Below are 18,328 nucleotides of genomic sequence, written 5' to 3'. Positions count from 1 at the left end.
CCCCAGATACCCAGGGAGGCGGACACTCTATCTGTCCACCCTGTGACCACCCTTCCCAGGGGGACAAGGTCACTCCAGGGACATGCTGGTGCTGGGCCCCACTGGCTGTGCAGATTTGGGACCTCTTGCCTCTCTCAGACCTCTGATGCGCATGGGCCCCTGGAAGATGGGACTCAGACATGCCCCAGGGGACGGCCTGCCTGGGAGTTCAGTGGTCACAGCCCTCCCCGGGTGACAGGAACTGAGCCTGGAGGACCACAGCAGGGTGGGGCTCCAGGCTCAAAGGAAGGACGGAGGCCATTCATGCCAGGTACCAAATTGGGTGTGTTTGCAAAACCTGGCTTCACACAAGCACTGGCCTCTTCTGGCCTTCGGGCTCCACAACAGGAAGAAGACCTCACTGCTCCTCGCTGAACCGGTCCTCTGCCCCAACCACAGGTCCAGCCCCCTCGGCCACACCCGCGGGAAGGAGAGTGGGCTTCCAGCCTCCCGTTCTGGTGGCTTCCCATCAGCCACCGCGGGGCAAAGATCAGAAGCCTCACCCTCTGCCGCACGCTGGAGAGCCCAGAGGCAGGAGAGACCCAGGTGGCCTCCAGGGGGTCTTGGTTTACACTGCCACTTGGTCAGCAGTCTCCCCTGGCGGCCCTCCACCTCTTGCTGGAGCACCAAGCTCACCTGTACCTGGGCCTGACTTCCCGGAGGACAGCAGGGCACCACAGGCTTCAGCCTGGGACAGGGAGTGACCCCCCGCCACCCATACACACACAAAGGAACAAAAGCCAGTCAAAGATTCCGGCAGCTCATTACCTGCCCCCTCCAGGCCCCGCAGTGAGAGACTTCTGCCAGGAGGAAGGGGGTGGGAGGGGCGTCTCTCCTACTCTCCAGACGAAGGTCTCTGGGCTCCCAGGTGGGGAGGAGCCCAGCCCCAAAGGGAGCCCAAGGGGGACTGCTGGGGCAGGAACCAGCACCGCGTGCCATCGGAGCCCTTTCCCAAGGTGTGTGTAAGGTAGGTTCTTGGGTCCAGGTATCACCAAGGGCCATTCTGGACACCTGGACAGTCCCCGTTTGAGGCGGGTGCCCTTTCCAAGACAAGAGTGTGACCATATCACCAGCGGGCCTCAGAGAGGGCCTACCTGCAGACCCCTCCCCTCGCCTTCCCCAATCCCAACTTCCTCCCCCACCAGCGTCCTCCTGGTCTGTCCACCTGCCCCCTCCTGCCGCCTCCCAGGCCTACTCTGAGTCCTCAGGGTGCCGCTCCTGGAACCCTGACTGCCACCACTTCATCCTCAGCGTGAAGTCAGGGACAATGTCACATGCGTCCTCTGTCCCGAGGCCAGCTTTGGGCAGCACAGCCCCTGTGCACGGCACCCCAGGCCCCACGGGTACAAATATCAGAGGCTGTGGTGTCCCCACCACCGTCCCCCAGGGCAGCCTGGCTCCCCTCTCTAGGTTACAAGGCCAGCAGTGAGCTGAGTGCTGGGCACAAGCCCCACTCTGTCCTCTCCAAGGCCCTCCGAGAGCCCCTGATCCAGGGACGGAGGGACCCATTCTCAGAAGGACCTCAGCAGCCCCAGGCCCTCCTGGCTGGGCAAAGCCCTGCTCATGCAGATGTGGGCAGAGAGCACGTACTCCTACTGGGGACACTCAGTGCAAATAGGTCTTTGAATTAACTATAAATGATTATGAAACATTATTAAACAGTTAATAGAGTAACTTAAGATGATGATGTTGTTGTTTTGTTTTGCGATTTGTCAATCAGAACTGAAGAAAGGTCGTGTAGCAATCGGTGGATATAAAGTCACAGCTGGCAGATGCAGCACCGTGGTTGGTGGGTACCACGTTGAATCCATGGATGTCGAGGTGTAACTGGAAGGTGGGATGTTAGGGCTGGTGTCCATCGTTCTAGACTCTCAGTCTCTGCCCTCCTTCCGTCCGTCCCCTGCTTTATGTCTTGGCCATCTGCTTAGTGGAGGACTCACATCTGCTCTCCTATGGAGGGTCTCACAACTGGACCTCTGCAGATATCACCCCCACGTGCCACTGAACATGTTCCTTTGGCCCCAGAATTTCCAATGAAGTCACACTTAGGTGCGTGGCTTCAGATCCAGGTCCCTGGGCCATGGCTCCAGCACGCATTGATCCCTCCCCCACCCTTGGCAGTGACCGGATGCTCCCACCTCAGCCTGTTCAAGTGCTGCAGCCCCGGGCTCAGCCACTGCCCTGTGGGCCCTGGACCCTCTCAGGACAGAAGGGCACTTCAAGGCCACACTGCTAGGGCTGGGCAGCTCAGAGAAACTGGATGATCCTCTTTTCCAGGTTTCTCCCTGAGACATATTTTAAAACACATTACCACAGGCTGTGGGTGTAGCTGAGGGGTAGGACACTTGCCTCGGGAATGCAAGGCCCTGGGGTCATCCCTGCACCACAAATGCACACTGACCTTCTCACCCCAGCCCAGGGCTGCAGGTCTGCTCAGCCTCCTCTCGCCGACACCGTCTCTACCTCCCAGCAACCACCTCAGCTCTCAGGACACCTGCTATTACTCACTGCCGTGACCCTCGATTCCCACGTAGAACAACAAGCTCTACTCCATCTGTGAGTCAGGGAGTGCTTAACCACTGAGCCATCCCCACCTCTTTTTATTTTGAGTCAGGGTCTCCCTAAGTTTCTTAGGGCCTCACTAATTGCTGAGGTTGGCTTTGACCTTCCCATCCTCCTGCCTCAGCCTCCTGAGTCGCTGAGATTATAGGTGTGCGCCATGAGGTGCGGCCCCTCCTGCTCTTGGAGGGAATTTATCGAGCTCTGGGTTTTCCTTCCATTGCTCTTGTTTTTGTGTGGATAGATTTGCATCCTCTCCCTTATTAGATGAAGAGTAGCCATTATACTGTAATCCACTGTGCTTCTTTTTCCATTTAAAAATATCCTGGTAACCCCTGCACAGCAGCACAGCCATCCCGCGTGTTCTGACGGCTTCAGAGTGTTGCACTTAGGGCTCATCCGAGCACCTTCCCACGACGGGCACTGAGGTTCTCCCAGTCATTCACAAACAGGCAGCACCTTTAAGGTAGGTTCTAGGGAGTGAGTGGGGTTTGCCGAGTCAGAGGCAAATGCATACAGGATTCTGCCAGATGTTGTCGCATCCCCTCCTGCAGAGTTCACCAGCTTGCATGCCCACCAGCAGCTGGATTTCTGCAACCTGGCAGGACCCAGGGGAAGCCTTCCTCGGGCGGGGGGTTTCTCCTGCCGGGAGTGAAGTCAGCACTTGCCCTCTTGATGGAGGGTGGTCCCTGCTGTGAATTCTGTATTTGTGGCTCTGGCTCATCCCCTAGGGGGTTGCTGGTTTTCTTTGTTTTCAGAAACTCTTTCTACACTGGAGAGCTGACCCCTGACCCCTGTGGCATCTTCCCGGGCTGTCTGCCTGCTACTCTGCAGGAGGTGACCCTCACACCCCCTCCCCCAGGCAAGTTCACCTTCGCTGTGTGCATCTGGCCTCTCTCGCCACAGGAAAGCTGCCTGTCCTCCCAGAGGAGATTCCTGGGTCTCCTTCTGGTGCTCTTTTCTGACCCACCTGGAATTTACCTCAGTGTGACAAGTGGGCCCCATCTGACCTTTCTCACGTGGCCATCGCTCATGCCACGAAGGCTTCCTATGCGATTGGATCTATACACAGATTTTAAAAATGCACTCCATGGGCTATGCCTGACCACATTCCAGCACCACCAGCCGCACTGGGCCCCCCAGTGCCACACTGTTCTAATTACCAAGGTTTTGTGTTCTATCATATTTTGAGCCATCACAGCCAGGAGCACGGATGTGACTTGAGAACAGCTGGAGGAACCATGCAATGGAACACCCGCCCGCAACCTGCCAATCAAATGCTCCAAGCACCAGCTTCCTGAAGATGCTCAGATACAGCCCGGGGTTCCCCTGGCCCCCTGGAAACTCCCCCCAGGCAGTGCACCTCCAGACAGAACCGTCCTCTCAGGGAGGCTCCGGAGCTGCAGAGACTGCAGTCAGTCAAGGAGCACGAGGCGGCCCCTGCCCCCGGGTGGAGTGGGGGTCCCAGTGCAGCTGGGTGGTATCCATAAGGAGGGGTGCTCTGGGGCCAGAAGGAAGTGGGGGCAGGTTGGGTCCCTGTCCAGCTGGTACCTTGGGTTCCTGCTTTGTGACTCTCTCCAGATCCCTGTATGGAGCAAGTCTAGGGGGACGTGCTCAGGAGAGTGGTTCTGGGTGGACTTGTGGCTTCCGAGGAGCACAGCTCTAGGGAGGGAGGAGGGAGAGCCGTCCACCCTTGGGAGACTCGCAGGGGCGGTCCAAGCCCTGTGCAGCAGAGCTGTGGGACTCTGCCCACTGCCAAGACGAAAGTGCTAGGGAGGCCCTCACAGGTGGCAAGGGGTGGCCTCCAGGGGTGCAGACAGGGGCCAGGCCCAGGCTGGAGCCAGGGTGCCAATGTCTCAAGCCTCGCCGTGCTTGAGACTAAGGCTCCAAGGGCTTCTGTGCCGACTGGAGGGGCTCTCTGGTGTGGCCGAGCAAAGGGTCAGGCCTTGGTTCCCCATGAGCAAGGTGACCAGTGTCCCCATGTGTGAACGGAGCAGAGAAAGGGGGAACAGGACTGAGAGTCCAGAACCCAGGGGGAGCAGAGGGGTGCTCCCGAGACCTCACTAGCACCATCCCCTCCAATCAGAGAGGAAGAAGTTCCTACAAACCCACACGCGGCCTGGGGAGCACCCGGGCAGCCCAACCAGGTCCCCTGGAGGCCCCATAAAGTCCCATGTGCCACTCTCGGGCACTGTCAGGTGTCTAGGTGTCTAGGCCCACGGGTAGACACTGAGGGACAGCACACCCTTTACCAGGTAAAAGGTACCTCAGCCACCTGGGCCACAAGTGTGCTCCTGCCCCCGAGCAACCTTCAGACACGGATAGGCAGCTCGTACCCACAGCTGGACACACCATGCCACTGCTGCCCGTGGGACACTGGCCTCATGGAGCTTCCCAGCAAGTAGGCACCCCACAGGCCCTGGAGCCCAGCCAGAGGCCCCGAAACACCAGAGAGTTGACTAAAAGCACCCGCCTGAACCAGGCCAGCGCCTTCTTCCCAACCGGCGCCCTAGGACACGCTGCCAGGAGACAGCCTTTTACTACAAAAGCCACCCACAGAGTTGCTAGAGGCCACAGCAAATGCACGGGCATCAATGGATATCAGTGTGGGGACACAAGGTAACAGGACCCTCTAGTAACAGATCGCAAAGGACAGGAAACCCGCGGTGGCCTGACAAGCCAAAATCGTGACTGTAAGGGAACTTAGCGAGGTGCAGAGAACACAGACACCTCGATGCCGCGGGTGGGAGGGCGGGGACTCGACCTGTGAGTGTGAGTGAGATCGTGAAAAGGAACCAAGTGGAATCTGGATCTCAACAAATAAGAGACCAGCTCGGAGCCTCTGAAGCAGGACAGATGAGGCAGAGGAAGGAGTTCCTGCCTGAAGACAAGCCTCTGGACTGAACGAGAAGTCAGGCAAAGAAGAAAAATTGATTAAAAGAATGAAGACAGCCTTGACTTGATCCCTTGTCAGGACATGGGTGGGTCAGCAGTGGCACTGTGCGCATCTCAGGGGGCGAGAGGAAAGGAAGCGCAGAGAAATTCAGTGAAATACTTAACAAAATGGTTACTGGAAACTTCACGAATCTTGAAAAAGATATGGACATCCAGGCCCCCGAGATCCAAGAGGATCCCAGATGGCCTCCAAGGTGTTTCACAGTCAGATGGAACGGCAAGACAAGGAATCCTGAAACAGCAACAGACCGCCGGCGGTGTCCGTCCCGCACAAGGGGCTCCCCTCGACCGACGGCGGGCTTCTGAACAACACTTCACTGGCCAGGAGACAGTGGGACCATATATGCAAAGTCCTGAAAGGAAAACCTGCCGACCAAGAACACCACACCCAGCAAAGTCCTCCTTCATGATGGAGGAACAAGGCTTACCACGAGGAGCTACGGAACTCATCAGCACCAGACGCCCCACGAGAAGCGCCTGGGGAGTGCTAGGCTAGGAGCAGATGCACCAGAGCAGAAAGAACAGACCCGGGGGCGGGTAGGTACACAAAAGAGAAAGGGAAGAGGATCGACCTGTGAACGCAGAAACCTGCCCAGCCACCACCCGGGGATTAGGGCACCACGATGTACAGACGGCCAGAAAACCAGCCAAACGGCAGAGACGCGGCTCTGCTGCCCTCAGCAGCCTTTCATGAACTGAGAGAGTCAGACGGGTTGAGTGTTAAGAGGAGAAGAAAAAGACCAAGGCATTAGCTGCCGGCAAGAACTCCGTGCGCCAGCCAAGACGCACAGACGGGAAGACCCAGGTTCATGCAAAGGGACCAGAGGAGCAGCTCCCTCCATCAGGTAGAACAGACTGTGGAACTGCAGAGAGGCAAAGAAGTCACCAGGACTGATAAGGAATCCAGTCAACAAGAGGAAAGGACAGTGGTGAAAGTGCCTGCACGGGAGCCCCCAGTTACGCAAAGCAAAGGCAGAAACGGGTCCCGTAGGGTAGTTGTGGGGGACCTCGGCACCTGACTCTTGTCAACAGACAGATCCTCTAGAAGGAAAAGAAAGTTGAACAGTGCCGTCGACCAGAGGGGCCAACCAACATCACAGAGTGCTTCAGCCAACAGCCGCAGAAGGCTCAGCACTGCGAGCTCACTCCTGGGGAGGCGCGTGTTAGACCACAAAACAAGTCCCAGCAAATGTCAAAAAAAACACCCAGAAATCTTAGCAAAAGCACCTTCTCTGACCACAAGGAATAAAACTAGAAATCCACCAAGAGGAACTTCAGAAACAGACGCATGGCAATCAAACACATTCTCCTGAATGCCCGACGGCCAGTAAAGAAATCAAAATGGAAACTTTAGATCGTCTTGGATGACAAGGAAAGCAGGACCCAGGGAACAGGGCAACAGCAGCACCACGGGAGGCTCGTGGCAAGAGGTCTCAAACAGACCACCTGACACGGCCACTCAAGGAACTAGAAAATGAAACACCAAGAACAGACTCGATCTGAAATAGTAGAGGGAAAGAGACTACTAAGCTCAGAGCAGAAAAAACTTTAGTCAAACTAACAGAGAGAGAGGGGGTGGGATCCAAATAAATGCCTGGTGGACCATGACAACTGAGCACAGAACACGCAGGTCACTGGGGACTACTAGGGACAATTAAACATCAACAAGGGGGGAAACCTGGGAGCAGAGCGTGCATTTCTCCACAGACAGGACCTACCAAACACTAACCACACAGACACAGAAAACCCAAATCCACCAACGACGAGCACAAGACTGAGTCAGTAATAAACATCCCACAAAGAGAAATGCTCCCAAGCCCATCCTACAAGGCCAGGTCCCCCTCCCGCTGACGAGGCAAAGACCACAGAAAAGGAGCCACAGGCCAGAACCCCTGATGAGCCCAGATGCACACGTTCTCGACCAATTACCAACAAACTGGTCCAATAGCCCAGCAAAGAGATCACACACCGTGATCAAGTGGACTCGTTCCAGTCATGCAAGGGTGCCTCAACACACGCACATCAACAGCTGTGACACGGCAATGAACAGAACGAGAGACAAAACCCGTGTGATCACCTCAACAGACGCAGGAAAAGCATTTGATGATTTCAACAACTCATGAATAAAAATAAAAAAACCTCCAAAAATCAGGGATGGAAGAACGTGCCTCAACACGTAAAGACCATATATGACAGACCCACAGCCAACATCACACTGAAGGTGGAAGCTGAAATCATTGTCATTCCCTCAAAGATCAGGAACAAGATGAGGATGTTCACTTTCACCACCCCGGTTCAATACTGCACTGGAAGTGTGTGGTTTCACACAGAGGAAAGATTAAAAAGACTCCAAAAACAAACAAACAAAAACCTTGCTGAACTGATAGTCAGATTCAGTAAAGTTGCAGGGTGTGAAATCAACATATGCAAACGAGTGGTCTTTTTATATGCCAATCAGAAAACTGCCGACAAAGAAACCAAGAAAGCAGCCCATTTGCAATAGCAAAAATAAAGTCAAATGCTGATGGAAATCTCCAAAGAGGTGAATAATTTTATAATGAAAGTTACAAACTGAAAAGAAATTGAAGAGGCTATGAAAAATGGAAAGGCATCCCATGTTCATGGATCATAATAATATTGTTAAAAAGTACGAACGAACTCCCCAAAGTCCAAAGACGCAGTGTGATTCCTATTCAGGTATCAATGACAGTTCCCATGGAAGTGGAGTGATCACTCTGAACCTTCGGTGGGACCACAAAGGACTCTGAATAGCAAAGCAATCCTGAGTAAGAAAATGCCGAGACATAATGACACTCAACGTCACAACACGTAACAAAGCTGCGGTCACCACAAGAGCGAGGTACAGCCGGGCAGACAGACATGGACCAAGGGAACTGAACGGAGAACCCAGAAACAAATCCACTGCTTAGGGCCACCTGATTGCTGACCAAGGCAGCAAGAATCCACACTGGAGGACTCTTCAGTTAGTGGCAGAAAGGGACATCCACGTGCTGAGGAAAGCAGGCCCCATCTGTCACCACACACAAGCATCCCTTCAAAGGAACCAAAGACTTCAGTGTAAGGCCTCATCTAGGAAACTTCTAGAAGGACACCCAGGGGAAAGGCTTCCAGACATGCATCCGGGCAAAGATCGTTTTAGCAGCAAAAGCAAAAATTGACAAATGGAATCTCATCAAACTGAAAAGCATCTGTACCACCAAGGGGTCAAGAGAGTCAAGAAGCAACTCAGAGAATGGGAGAAAAGGTTCACGCACCGTCCGTCCGTCAGGACACTAATAAGGAACTCAAAGACTCAACAGCAAAAATAACATGGTTTAAAAAGTGACCAGACACTTCTCAAGTCAGGATGTGCAGGGCAGAGAGCACAGGAACACCACTCACCATGGCTAACAAGGGAGATGCAGGTCAGAACCACAGGAGGCACCGCCGTCCTGGGTTAGACCGCCATTATCAAAAAGGCAGAAAAGAGTAAACGCAGGGCAGGATGTGGACAAAGGGGCCTGCATACTGCTGGAGGGATGCCGACTAGAGAGCGTCCTGGGAGCAGCCCAGAGCACCCTCGCACCCTCGAACACCGAGGCAAAACTGCACGGGACCCAGCTGTCCTGCTCCTGGGCGTGCAACCAAAGGAACGAATCAGCGTATCCACGGGACATCTGGCCCCCCACGCCCCTGCAGCACCCTCCGCCACAGCCCAGGTGAGGAGCCAACAGAGGCACCCAGCCAGATGGACAGGCAAGAAAATGGATGTGTGCGCACAAGGGAAGAGCGGTCAGCCACAGAGAGAGCGTCCTGCCATCTCACGGAACCGGAGAACCTGAGCACGGTGACACACGCCAGGCACAGGGACAAGTGCTCCGTGCTCACTTCCGCAGAAGCTAAAGCAGGGTCCCATAGCAGCGAGTGAGGCAGTGGCCACAGAGCCCGGGAAGGGTGGGGGAGGGTGGCTGGAGAGGAGGTACACGGGCTCGGGGTGCAGCTGGGCAGGAGGACTGACTTCTAATGTGCCATGGCACAGCAGAGGAACTGGCTGGCGGCAACGGAGCACTTCCCGACAGCTGGCACAGAGGGTCTTCACGCTCCCGCACACAGAACTGGTGGTGGGCACGCCAGTGACCCCGAGCTGATCAGTACACATTGCCCCCCCCCCCGGCATGGAAATGCCACTGGACCCCATCAACACCCACTATTACTGTGTGTCTATTAAAAAGAGCACGTGTGTGTGTGTGTGTGTGTGTGTGTGTGTAGACTAGTTCCTCCTCCAGCGGGTGGCCAGGTGGACAGACAAGCAGACTGTGCCTTTATCTGGGACCATGTAGAGGGGCCCACTCCAGACGGGTCTGCTCAGCCCCACACCCTGAACCCAACAAAGCTCAGGCCGTGGGGGCAGACTCCGAGGTCTAATCCCGCACCTGCCCCACCCCAGCCAGGACGTGAAGCCCCCCCAGGTAGGACCTGAGGACTCTCCCTGCAGGGTCCACCAGCTCTTGCTTGCTGCTTCCCCGAGCTCAGGAATGCCACTGGGTAAAGGTCAGCACAGAGGGTGTCAGGAGGCCCAGCCCCCGGGGCTGGAGTGACAGTGGCAGCCTAGGGGTGTGGAGGGGCAGCCAGAGCTAGGAGAAGGTGAGGAAGGACCTGGGTTCCTGGGCTGGATGTCTGGAGACCCTGCATGGAGCGCCGTCCACCCACACAGCCCTCAGATCCTAGACACACTAAGATGGCGTCTGCTAACACCCCACAGGGCAGCCAGGCAGACGAGGGGCGGGGCGCCAGGGCCAGGGCCATGATAACGAAGACGGCATTACCTGCTGGGGCAGCCGGGAAGGCTTCTTGCAGGAGGTGGCCCGTGCTGAGCTGTGGCAGTAGCCCTGGGCAGCAGGGCTTCAGGGCACAGGAAGCAGCCAGGTCAAAGGTGCCTGGGAGTGGCCTCCCCACCCCCAGGACAGGCACTGAGGTGGGTTCCCCAGCCGTGGCTGAGGAAAGTACTGGTCTCGGTCCACCTCCCACTCAGTAGCAGCTTCCCCTTGCCCGGGGGCTTTCTCTCCTCTCCTTCCAGCACAGGGCAGCCCCCTTTCCTCACACAGCCAAAGGGTAGATGTTGTGACCCCCACCAACCCAAGATGGAAGAGGGGCTCGGAGGAGGCATGAGGCCCTGGCTGCTGAGTCCAAGGCCCTGTCCAGGCAGCCTTGGACACACATAGCTGTGTGGCCTTGGACAGGTAGCCTGCCCTCTCGGAGCCCAGGGTTCCCAGCTGCACACGGCCAAGGGCCTACCTAGGCAGACAGTGGACCCTCTTCCTGACTTCAGCATTGCTATGCCCCTCCATCCTTCCCCAAGTCCCCTGGATAGAGCCCAGAGGTCCCCTACCCTGGGCAGCACCCACACAGAGCCCAGAAAAGGGGCCAGGTTGGGCAGGGCAGCAGGAGACAAACAACCACAGAGGCCAAGGCCTCTCACGTGCTCAGAAGCACATGGAGAGTCAGGCCCAGGTCACGTGGTCACTCCGCCGACAGCAGAGCAGCCACAATCTCCTGCTGCTGTCGTCCACCCGGCAGTCCTGCCCCAGCTCTGGGCTTTCTCCTGCTCAGCGGCCACTGGAGAGGAACGAGCGTCCACCAGGAGAAGGTGTGGACACCGACATCTCGCCTCCATGCCCACAGGGGCCCTGCACAGAGCATCACGGGAGCCGGGGGCCAGGGTCACCCATGGGCCACCTACCCCACACATTTGGGCTGCAAGGCACCTGTGGGGCCCCTCCTCTACAGGCCCAGCCCAGGCCAGCCTCCTACATGGCACCCCTGCTCCACGGTGCTTCCCCAGCACCCAAGCCAAACCCCAGGCCTCAGTCTGAGCAGCCCACGTGGCGGCATGTGGGCCTCAGACCCTGTCAGAAGCCGAGGCTGGGCGCAACACGCTTCCAGAAGCTTCCTCGGCACACCTCCGAGGGAGCAGCGCGGAGCCTCCTCGCACACTGGCCACACACCCACGGCCCCTTCCGGGCCTGGAACATCCTCCCTGGAGACCACCATCCTTGGCAGCCGTTGCCCACCTCTGGCACCTGCGGCCCAGTCCTCCAGCCCAACATTCTTGATGGCGGACGGGGAATTAGATCATGGGAAAATGTGCAGAAGCCGACAGCTGGCTGGGAATGTCCGGGCTGCAGGGCCCTGGGCGCCTCTGGGTCCACTTCTCCACTGAGAGGGCTGGGTGGAGGGGAGGCAGGGGCCCTGCCTGGGCCAGGTCGGGAGCGGGCTGGCAGGTGCCAGAGGCCAGAGCCCCCTCGGCAGCCTGGCTGCTCAGCAAGGGCAGGGCAGGCCAGCAGCAGCCCTGGCCCAGGAGCTGGCGAGGGAGGCGACTCGGGCGCCCTGACCTGCAGGCCTCCAGGCAGCGCCATTCAGGGACTGCTGTGCTCTGAGGAGACCTGACCACACCCGCCAGGGTGCTTCACCAGAAGAGCCAACTCAGGACCTGGCCTTTGTGCCAGCAGCAGGACACCGGGCCCCTTTAGACCTGAAAGCATCGTCTGTGGGCGAGCACAGTCGCCTTGCCTGGCCTCGGCGGGTCCCACCACTTAGCTTGACACAGCCTGCTTCCAGCCCTGGAGCCCTGCTCCACCCAGGCAGCCCTGCAAGGATACGGGACCCCAGGCATCCTCCTGACCCCAGGCCTCTGTGCAGGCTGGGGAGACCCTTCTGCAGGGGGCTTCAAGTTCTTCCTCCACCTGGACTGCCCCCCAATCCCTCCCAGGCCTGGCACAAAAGATGCCTGTGGTCCTCCGACCGTGGTCAGGCCAGGCAGAGGCGCTCAGTGCTCGGGCAACAGCGCCTCCAGAAACATGGGGCTGGTTCTGCAGCAAGGGTCTGCTGAGGGGTCTCTGGACTGCCAGGGCCCCAGAGGAGGCAGCACAGGGAGAAACCCCCAAAGGAAATCAGTTTTACCTGGAATCCAGGGCTGAGGAACAGGTGGCAGGGTTTGAAGGGGACAAAGGGAGACAGACTTGACCACCCAGAGAGCCCCTTCCCCCTGGGCCCAACCCACAGGTCAGCTGGCCACCCTCCACCTGCCCAGCTCCACTCCCAGGTCTGCAGGGTGGCTTCTCTGGTTCACAGTCAGGGTGAGATGGCTCCTGCTCTTGGCCAAGCAGCCAGACCAGCCCAATAAACCACCAGGCCCAGTTGCAAGTTCCATCAATGATTAACACATGCTGTGAGGTGCTGCCAAAAGACACCAGAAGGTTCTTGGGAACCCAGGAGAGCCAGGGATGTGGGAGAGTGGGGACAGGAGTGCCGAGCCAGCCCAGTTTGGGTTCGAGTACAGGGAAGGGGAAAGGTTCCTCTCTGTGCCTCTTCCCCAAATCCCTCAGTCACAACCAGGATTCCAAGTGGCCAGCAGCCAGACCCCGCCAAGGCCCATTGGAAAGATGGCTTGGGCCCACCTGGCCCCTGTGCCCTCAGCAGGGTGGGAGTTACCCCACAGTGGGGATGTAAAGGCCATGAAAGAGAACTGGGGTGATGGGGGACAGGAAGCCCAATAAAGCAAAGGGCAGTGCCCGGGTATGCGTCCTGCTCTCTGGCCAGCCAGGGAAGGCCAGAACGGACACAGGAAGGGCTGCTCTCCTTGGGCCGGAGCAGGGGTTCCCCAAGGAGGGGACAGGATGTCCGGGCCTGCTTCCCCAGCTGCACAAGGTAACGCATGTCCAGGCCTGCAGGACGCCAGTCCCTACCTTGCCCCCCTCCCCACATAGGACCCAGCCCTCCGGGTTAGGCTATCCTCCTTGGGCCCAGAAACCAAATCTCTCATGTTTCCCAGTCCGCCTTACCAAGGACAGAGCCTGCTCTCGTCCCCGAACCATCTGTGACTTCATACAGCAACTCCGGGCCAGCCGGGCACTGACTACACGGTTCCTGAGGCTGCAGCCAGGCTCCAGCCCCCACGGGATCCCAGCTCCTGGCCAGGCCTTCCCCAAGCAGAATGGACAATCCGAGGGCCCCGCCTACCTCTTGGAGACTCTGGGGGTGAGGGAACCCCTTCTCGGGTCCCAGGCAAGCCACATGCTCTGCCCAGCCAGGGTCCACCTGCAGCCCTTCCCAAGATGGTGGAGGTTGTTCATGACAACCCCTCAGAGCCAGCCACACCTCTCACAGGACCAGGGGCCTGCAGCTGGAAAAGGCTGACCACTGCCCCTCCACTACCTCACACGAGCATCCCTTTCCCCCACCCTCCACATCACAGGAGCTGCCGCTGCCCTGCCTCCGGGAGACTGGGCGAAGGCAGACTCCGCTGAGCAAACTTCCGAGGCTGAACAATCCTAATCAGGAAGAAAACGCAGTGTAAGCAGAGACTTCCTCTGGGGCATGGCGAGCCCTTTTCCTCTGCCCCGCGCTGCAGCTGGAGCACAGGTGATGCTCACCCCTGGCCTGCACCCTGGCGTGCCATCCGGTGACTGCCTGGAGGCACCGTGCCTTGGCAGGTGGGGCTCCTGGACCAAGAGCTAACAGCGAAGGTCTTCTCCAGCATCTGCTTGGGGTCCACACTCTCTCCCCCACCCTCAGCATCACACGTAGTTTGGGGTCCGGTGGGGGAGTGAAGGGAGGCAGGCAGTCCGTCCACACACACAGCATGCCCACCAGCCTGCTATTTCTAGAACATTTTCACAGCAGGGCTGGACTCAGGTGGGGTCCCTTAGGGTCACTGCACACAAATGTTCCCCAAATCCCCAGATGCTGTAGCTACTGCTGCCGCAGAGCCTCCACCTCCCCCAGAGCTGCATGGCCCTGGCTCCCATGCCCTGAGACCTGCCCTTCCTGCTGTGGAAGTCCCACTTCTCTTCACAAGCAGGATGGCTACCTGAGCCAGCTCCTGCTACAACCTGGGGCCCGGCGACAAGTACCGTGGGGGTGAACAGGTCCCTGGGCACCTCCCAGGCCCAGCCCAGGCAGCAGAACTAAGCACACTCCACCCGTGGGAGGCCACCAGAAGGCCACCCCAGGCAGCCCTAAAGGAGCCCCACAGCAATCAGTGAGGGGACATCTGAGCAGACTCACAGGCCAGAGGTTGGCAAGACACCAAGAAGCCACTGGCTGGGCAGCCAGGAAGTAGCACCACAGGACGGCAGGGGAGGCAGCAAGGAGAGCAGCCTGACCCTTCTGGGAGGTAACTTCCTGTGCCCCTGTCCTTGAGAAATCAAGTGCCAAGCCTGCGCCCCGCCCACAGGAGTGGGAACCACCTGGGAGCAGCAAGGGCCAGGTGCTGCTGCCAGCCCTCTTCCTCGGGGAGCACAGCCTCCTTTGATGGATGCCTGAAAACCGGCCCCTCTGCACCCTCCCAGGCTTTATGAGCTTAGGTTTATGAGGACCCGTGGGTACTCTGCAGCCCGGGGGAAGGCCTGTGCACCTGCCGACCAGACTGAGACCCACCTGGGCCTCCAAGGTCTGAGCATCGGGACCTCCTCTCCTGGGGGCTCCTGAGGCTCCTCTCCCTGCCAACCCAGGGGAATTCTCTTGCTGCACCCAAGGGTGAGCGCTCCTTCTCTTCCCAGAGTATTTCCACTGGACAGCCCTCCAGGGAGGAGCGAGCAACTTCTGGTCTGGGGCACCCCTCCCCACGCCCGAGGGCAGGGCCTTGAGAAGTCCCCCCTTGCCCAGCAATGTCCCTGAACTTCATGGGACCTGAAACAAACTTGTTAACACCTCCCTCCCCTCGCGGCTGCCCGGGGTCAAGGCTAGGGCGGGGGGTCCAGCCCGCAGCAGGGAGGCAGAGACCACGCTCTCCTGCCAGCCCCTCCGCAGGTGTCCCGGGGCGACTCGGCGGTACTCACACAGCGAAGTGGTAGACGAAGCACTTCCAGCCCGTGGGGCGCTCGAGGAAGTTGTAGACGCGGCCCTGGACGTGGGTGCGCGCGAGCAGCGGGCGGCGCGCGCTGTAGATGGAGACCCGCGGGTCGAGGCTCACTGGCGGCCGCGGGCCGAGGTCGGCGACGACCGGGGGCGCCGAGGGCGCGGCGGGGGTCGTGGGGGACGCTGGCCCCAGGACGCCCGAAGGCGCGACGGGAGCATAGAGCGTGCCGCCCGTCGGGCCGCCCTCTGCCAGCTCCAGGGAGAAGGGGCACTTCTTGGCCAGGCCCGCGCTGCCCCGCCGGGCGCCCAGCAGGCGGCCCCAGCCCCCGCGCTTCCTCTCAGTCCTGGGCGGGGAGGAGGCCGCGGCCATAGCGAGGCAGGGCCCCGGGGGCTGCACGGTAGCTGCAGCGAAGGCGGGCGCCTGGGCACACTGTCGGCCAGCGGCCGAGGCTGCCAGCCCTGCCACCGGGGCCGCTGCCCGCCCCGCCCGGGGGTGGGGCGGCGCCGGAGTGGGCGGGAGCCTCAGGCCGTCCCGGGGGACCTCAGGCCCCGCCCCTCTCGAGCACCCGCCCCCGACCGCCCGCGTGCTCGGAAAGCTGCGGGTGCCCACCTGTTCTCCTGTCTCCCTTCCGGGCTCACCCGCTGAACCCGGTTCTCGCCCACGTGTTGGCACCCAGCTCCTCATTCCCGCCTGTCTCAGGAGGTCCCCAGCCAAGCCGGGAGGATAGCCCGGGAGCCAGCAGGTGCCGCCACCGCGAACGGAGCTCCCAAGGCCGGTTAGGATGCAGGCACCCATCTTCCCGCTCTCTGAGCCTTTCCGAGGAGGCAAAGAGTACAGAGGGGCGTCCTCAGGCGCACGGGGGTGAGGAGGTGTTGGCCTCTGGGGGCCCAGATACACATAGTGCCCCAGAAGAATGCGCCGAAATCTGCCCACTGAGGCCCAGGCACTGGGGAGGTGAGAAAGAACTCTCAGCAGACGGCCGGCGACAGCGCCTTGGAAGCCTGGGGGTGTGGGCTGACCCAGGTTTGACTGCTGGGCACAGGTGGGGCTGGCTGCCTGGGCAGGTCAGGGAGAAATATCTGCGCCACCCCAGGGACTTGTAGAATGGCTCCTTGTCCTCTGGCTCTCCTCGCTCTCCTTGCTCCTGAACCTGGGTTGACAGGCACTTGGTTCCCAGGGTGGATGTCGAGGTGAGGGGTGTGGTGGCAAGGTCGGCACTTGGGGCCCCAGGCCTGCGCTGGACCGAGTTCTCCCACGTTGCCAGCCCCTCCCCCTCTCTGGAGGCACATGGAGCGCAGCTGTGACTCCCTGCAGCCAGGGGACGGTGGCAAGATGCCTGCAAGTGTTCACTGAGCGCCAGGGCTCTCAGCTCTGTGGTGGGGATCGGAGGTCAGCTCTAGACTGGGGCCAGTACTGTTTGCTGAGAGAAGTCCCGGCAGGTTGGGGGGCAGGTGTTGGGAGACTGAGGGGACCAACAGGCTAGGGGGATGTCCCCCTTGCCACCTGAATACAAAATGGGCAGGGAAGGAGCCGACGGCGGCTGCCAGCAGGCATTCTGTAACTTTCGGGGTGAAGGCACACCAAAGTGACCAGCGCCTGTGTCTCGGGTCAGAGGGAAGATGAGTGTTTAATAAGCATGTTGGAGAGAGCCAGGAGACACGGCCCCTCTCACACCATGCCCGAGAATAACTTCCAGATGGATCCTAGGCTTTCAAGGAAAAGTCAAGTGAAACTGCGTGTTCTGTAAGAAGGGACAGGGGCCGGGAGAGCATTCCCAACTACGGCGTAGGCTCTAGAGGCCATAGTCAAGGAAAAGAAGACCGCCCTTGGCAAAGTGAAAGGGGTGAGTGGCAAACGGGAGGGAGTCTTTGCGATTCCCATCACAGGCAAAGGATCAATCACTGATACATAAAGAACACCTGAAACGGGACAGCAAAGGGACAGTCCTGGGGAACAGCGCACAGGAAGAGAGATGGGGCCTGTGCCTCTGTAAAGGAACGTGCCGCCTCACTCCTAAGGAGCAAAATGCAGATATGAAGTACACTCTGAGACCATTGCTTGCTATCTGATTGGCGAAAATCCAGACGTTTGATGTCATGCTCTCGGGAGAAGCCAGGTGGCAGGTGCTTTCCCAGTCACCCATGGGGAGGAAATTCTGACAATATTAGCAAAAGCACATGTACTCTTTCACCCGAAAGTCACGCTGCTAGAAACTAACCCAAAGACTCACCAGAGAATGGTACAGAGATGTGAGGCTTTGCCTCACTCCACCATTTATGCCAGCAAAACCCAGTGCCCTTGGATCGGTGGAATTCTGCTACGGTACAGCCGCACACCGCAGCGTGGTGGTCGAGAGTCCCCGCAGATGCCAGGGGCCAAAGCAACACCAAGAATATGCTGCTAGTAATAAGCTGGCACAGTCAGTCATCCCTCAGAATGCACAGGGGACTGGTCTCAGGACACCCTCCCATGTCGAAAACCCTGGATGCTCAAGTCCTCATATGAAACAGTGTGGCACTGGCCCAAGGCCAGGTCAATCCCCTCTAGGCTCCTTGTAATACCGAACACGGCAGAAATGTACTTAACTAATCGTTACGCTGTACTGTTTAGGGGATTATGACAAGAAAAAGTCCGTACATGTTCAGTACAGGCAGTTTGCTTCTCAAATATTTGCCAACTGGGGTTGGTTGGACTTGTGGATGCAGAACCTGCAGGTGTGGAGGGCAGACTGTCTTGTTACTTTGAAATCATGCATACGTACGTCAGTTACCACTGGACATGTTAGAGTCGGTTCCTTGGCTGTTTTGTCTTAAAATGGTTTCCCCATGAGTCCACTTTCTACTTTTAAAAGGGTCTGATCAGCAGCAGGGCAATTTGAACATCAAAAAGAATCATGAATTAAAATAAGGTCAGATA

General features: G+C 58.6%; 1 protein-coding gene across 3 annotated transcripts in view; it reads right to left on the bottom strand.

Moving 5' to 3' along the window:
• The window catches only part of Kcnq1 (potassium voltage-gated channel subfamily Q member 1), a 286,879-nt gene extending 271,098 nt beyond the window's left edge, over positions 1–15,781 (bottom strand). For all 3 annotated transcript variants that reach the window (XM_027944516.3, XM_071615956.1, XM_071615957.1), the window contains exon 1: positions 15,393–15,781. In XM_027944516.3, coding sequence (XP_027800317.1) covers positions 15,393–15,781 — 389 coding nt within the window. The remainder of the gene's footprint in view (positions 1–15,392) is intronic.
• Positions 15,782–18,328: the final 2,547 nt, after the last annotated feature.

Source organism: Marmota flaviventris, chromosome 9, assembly GCF_047511675.1.
Source record: "Marmota flaviventris isolate mMarFla1 chromosome 9, mMarFla1.hap1, whole genome shotgun sequence".
NCBI classification, from domain to species: Eukaryota; Metazoa; Chordata; class Mammalia; order Rodentia; family Sciuridae; genus Marmota; species Marmota flaviventris.
The sequence above is the reverse complement of the archived record's forward strand: the minus strand, read 5'-3'. Positions and strand labels throughout refer to the sequence as shown.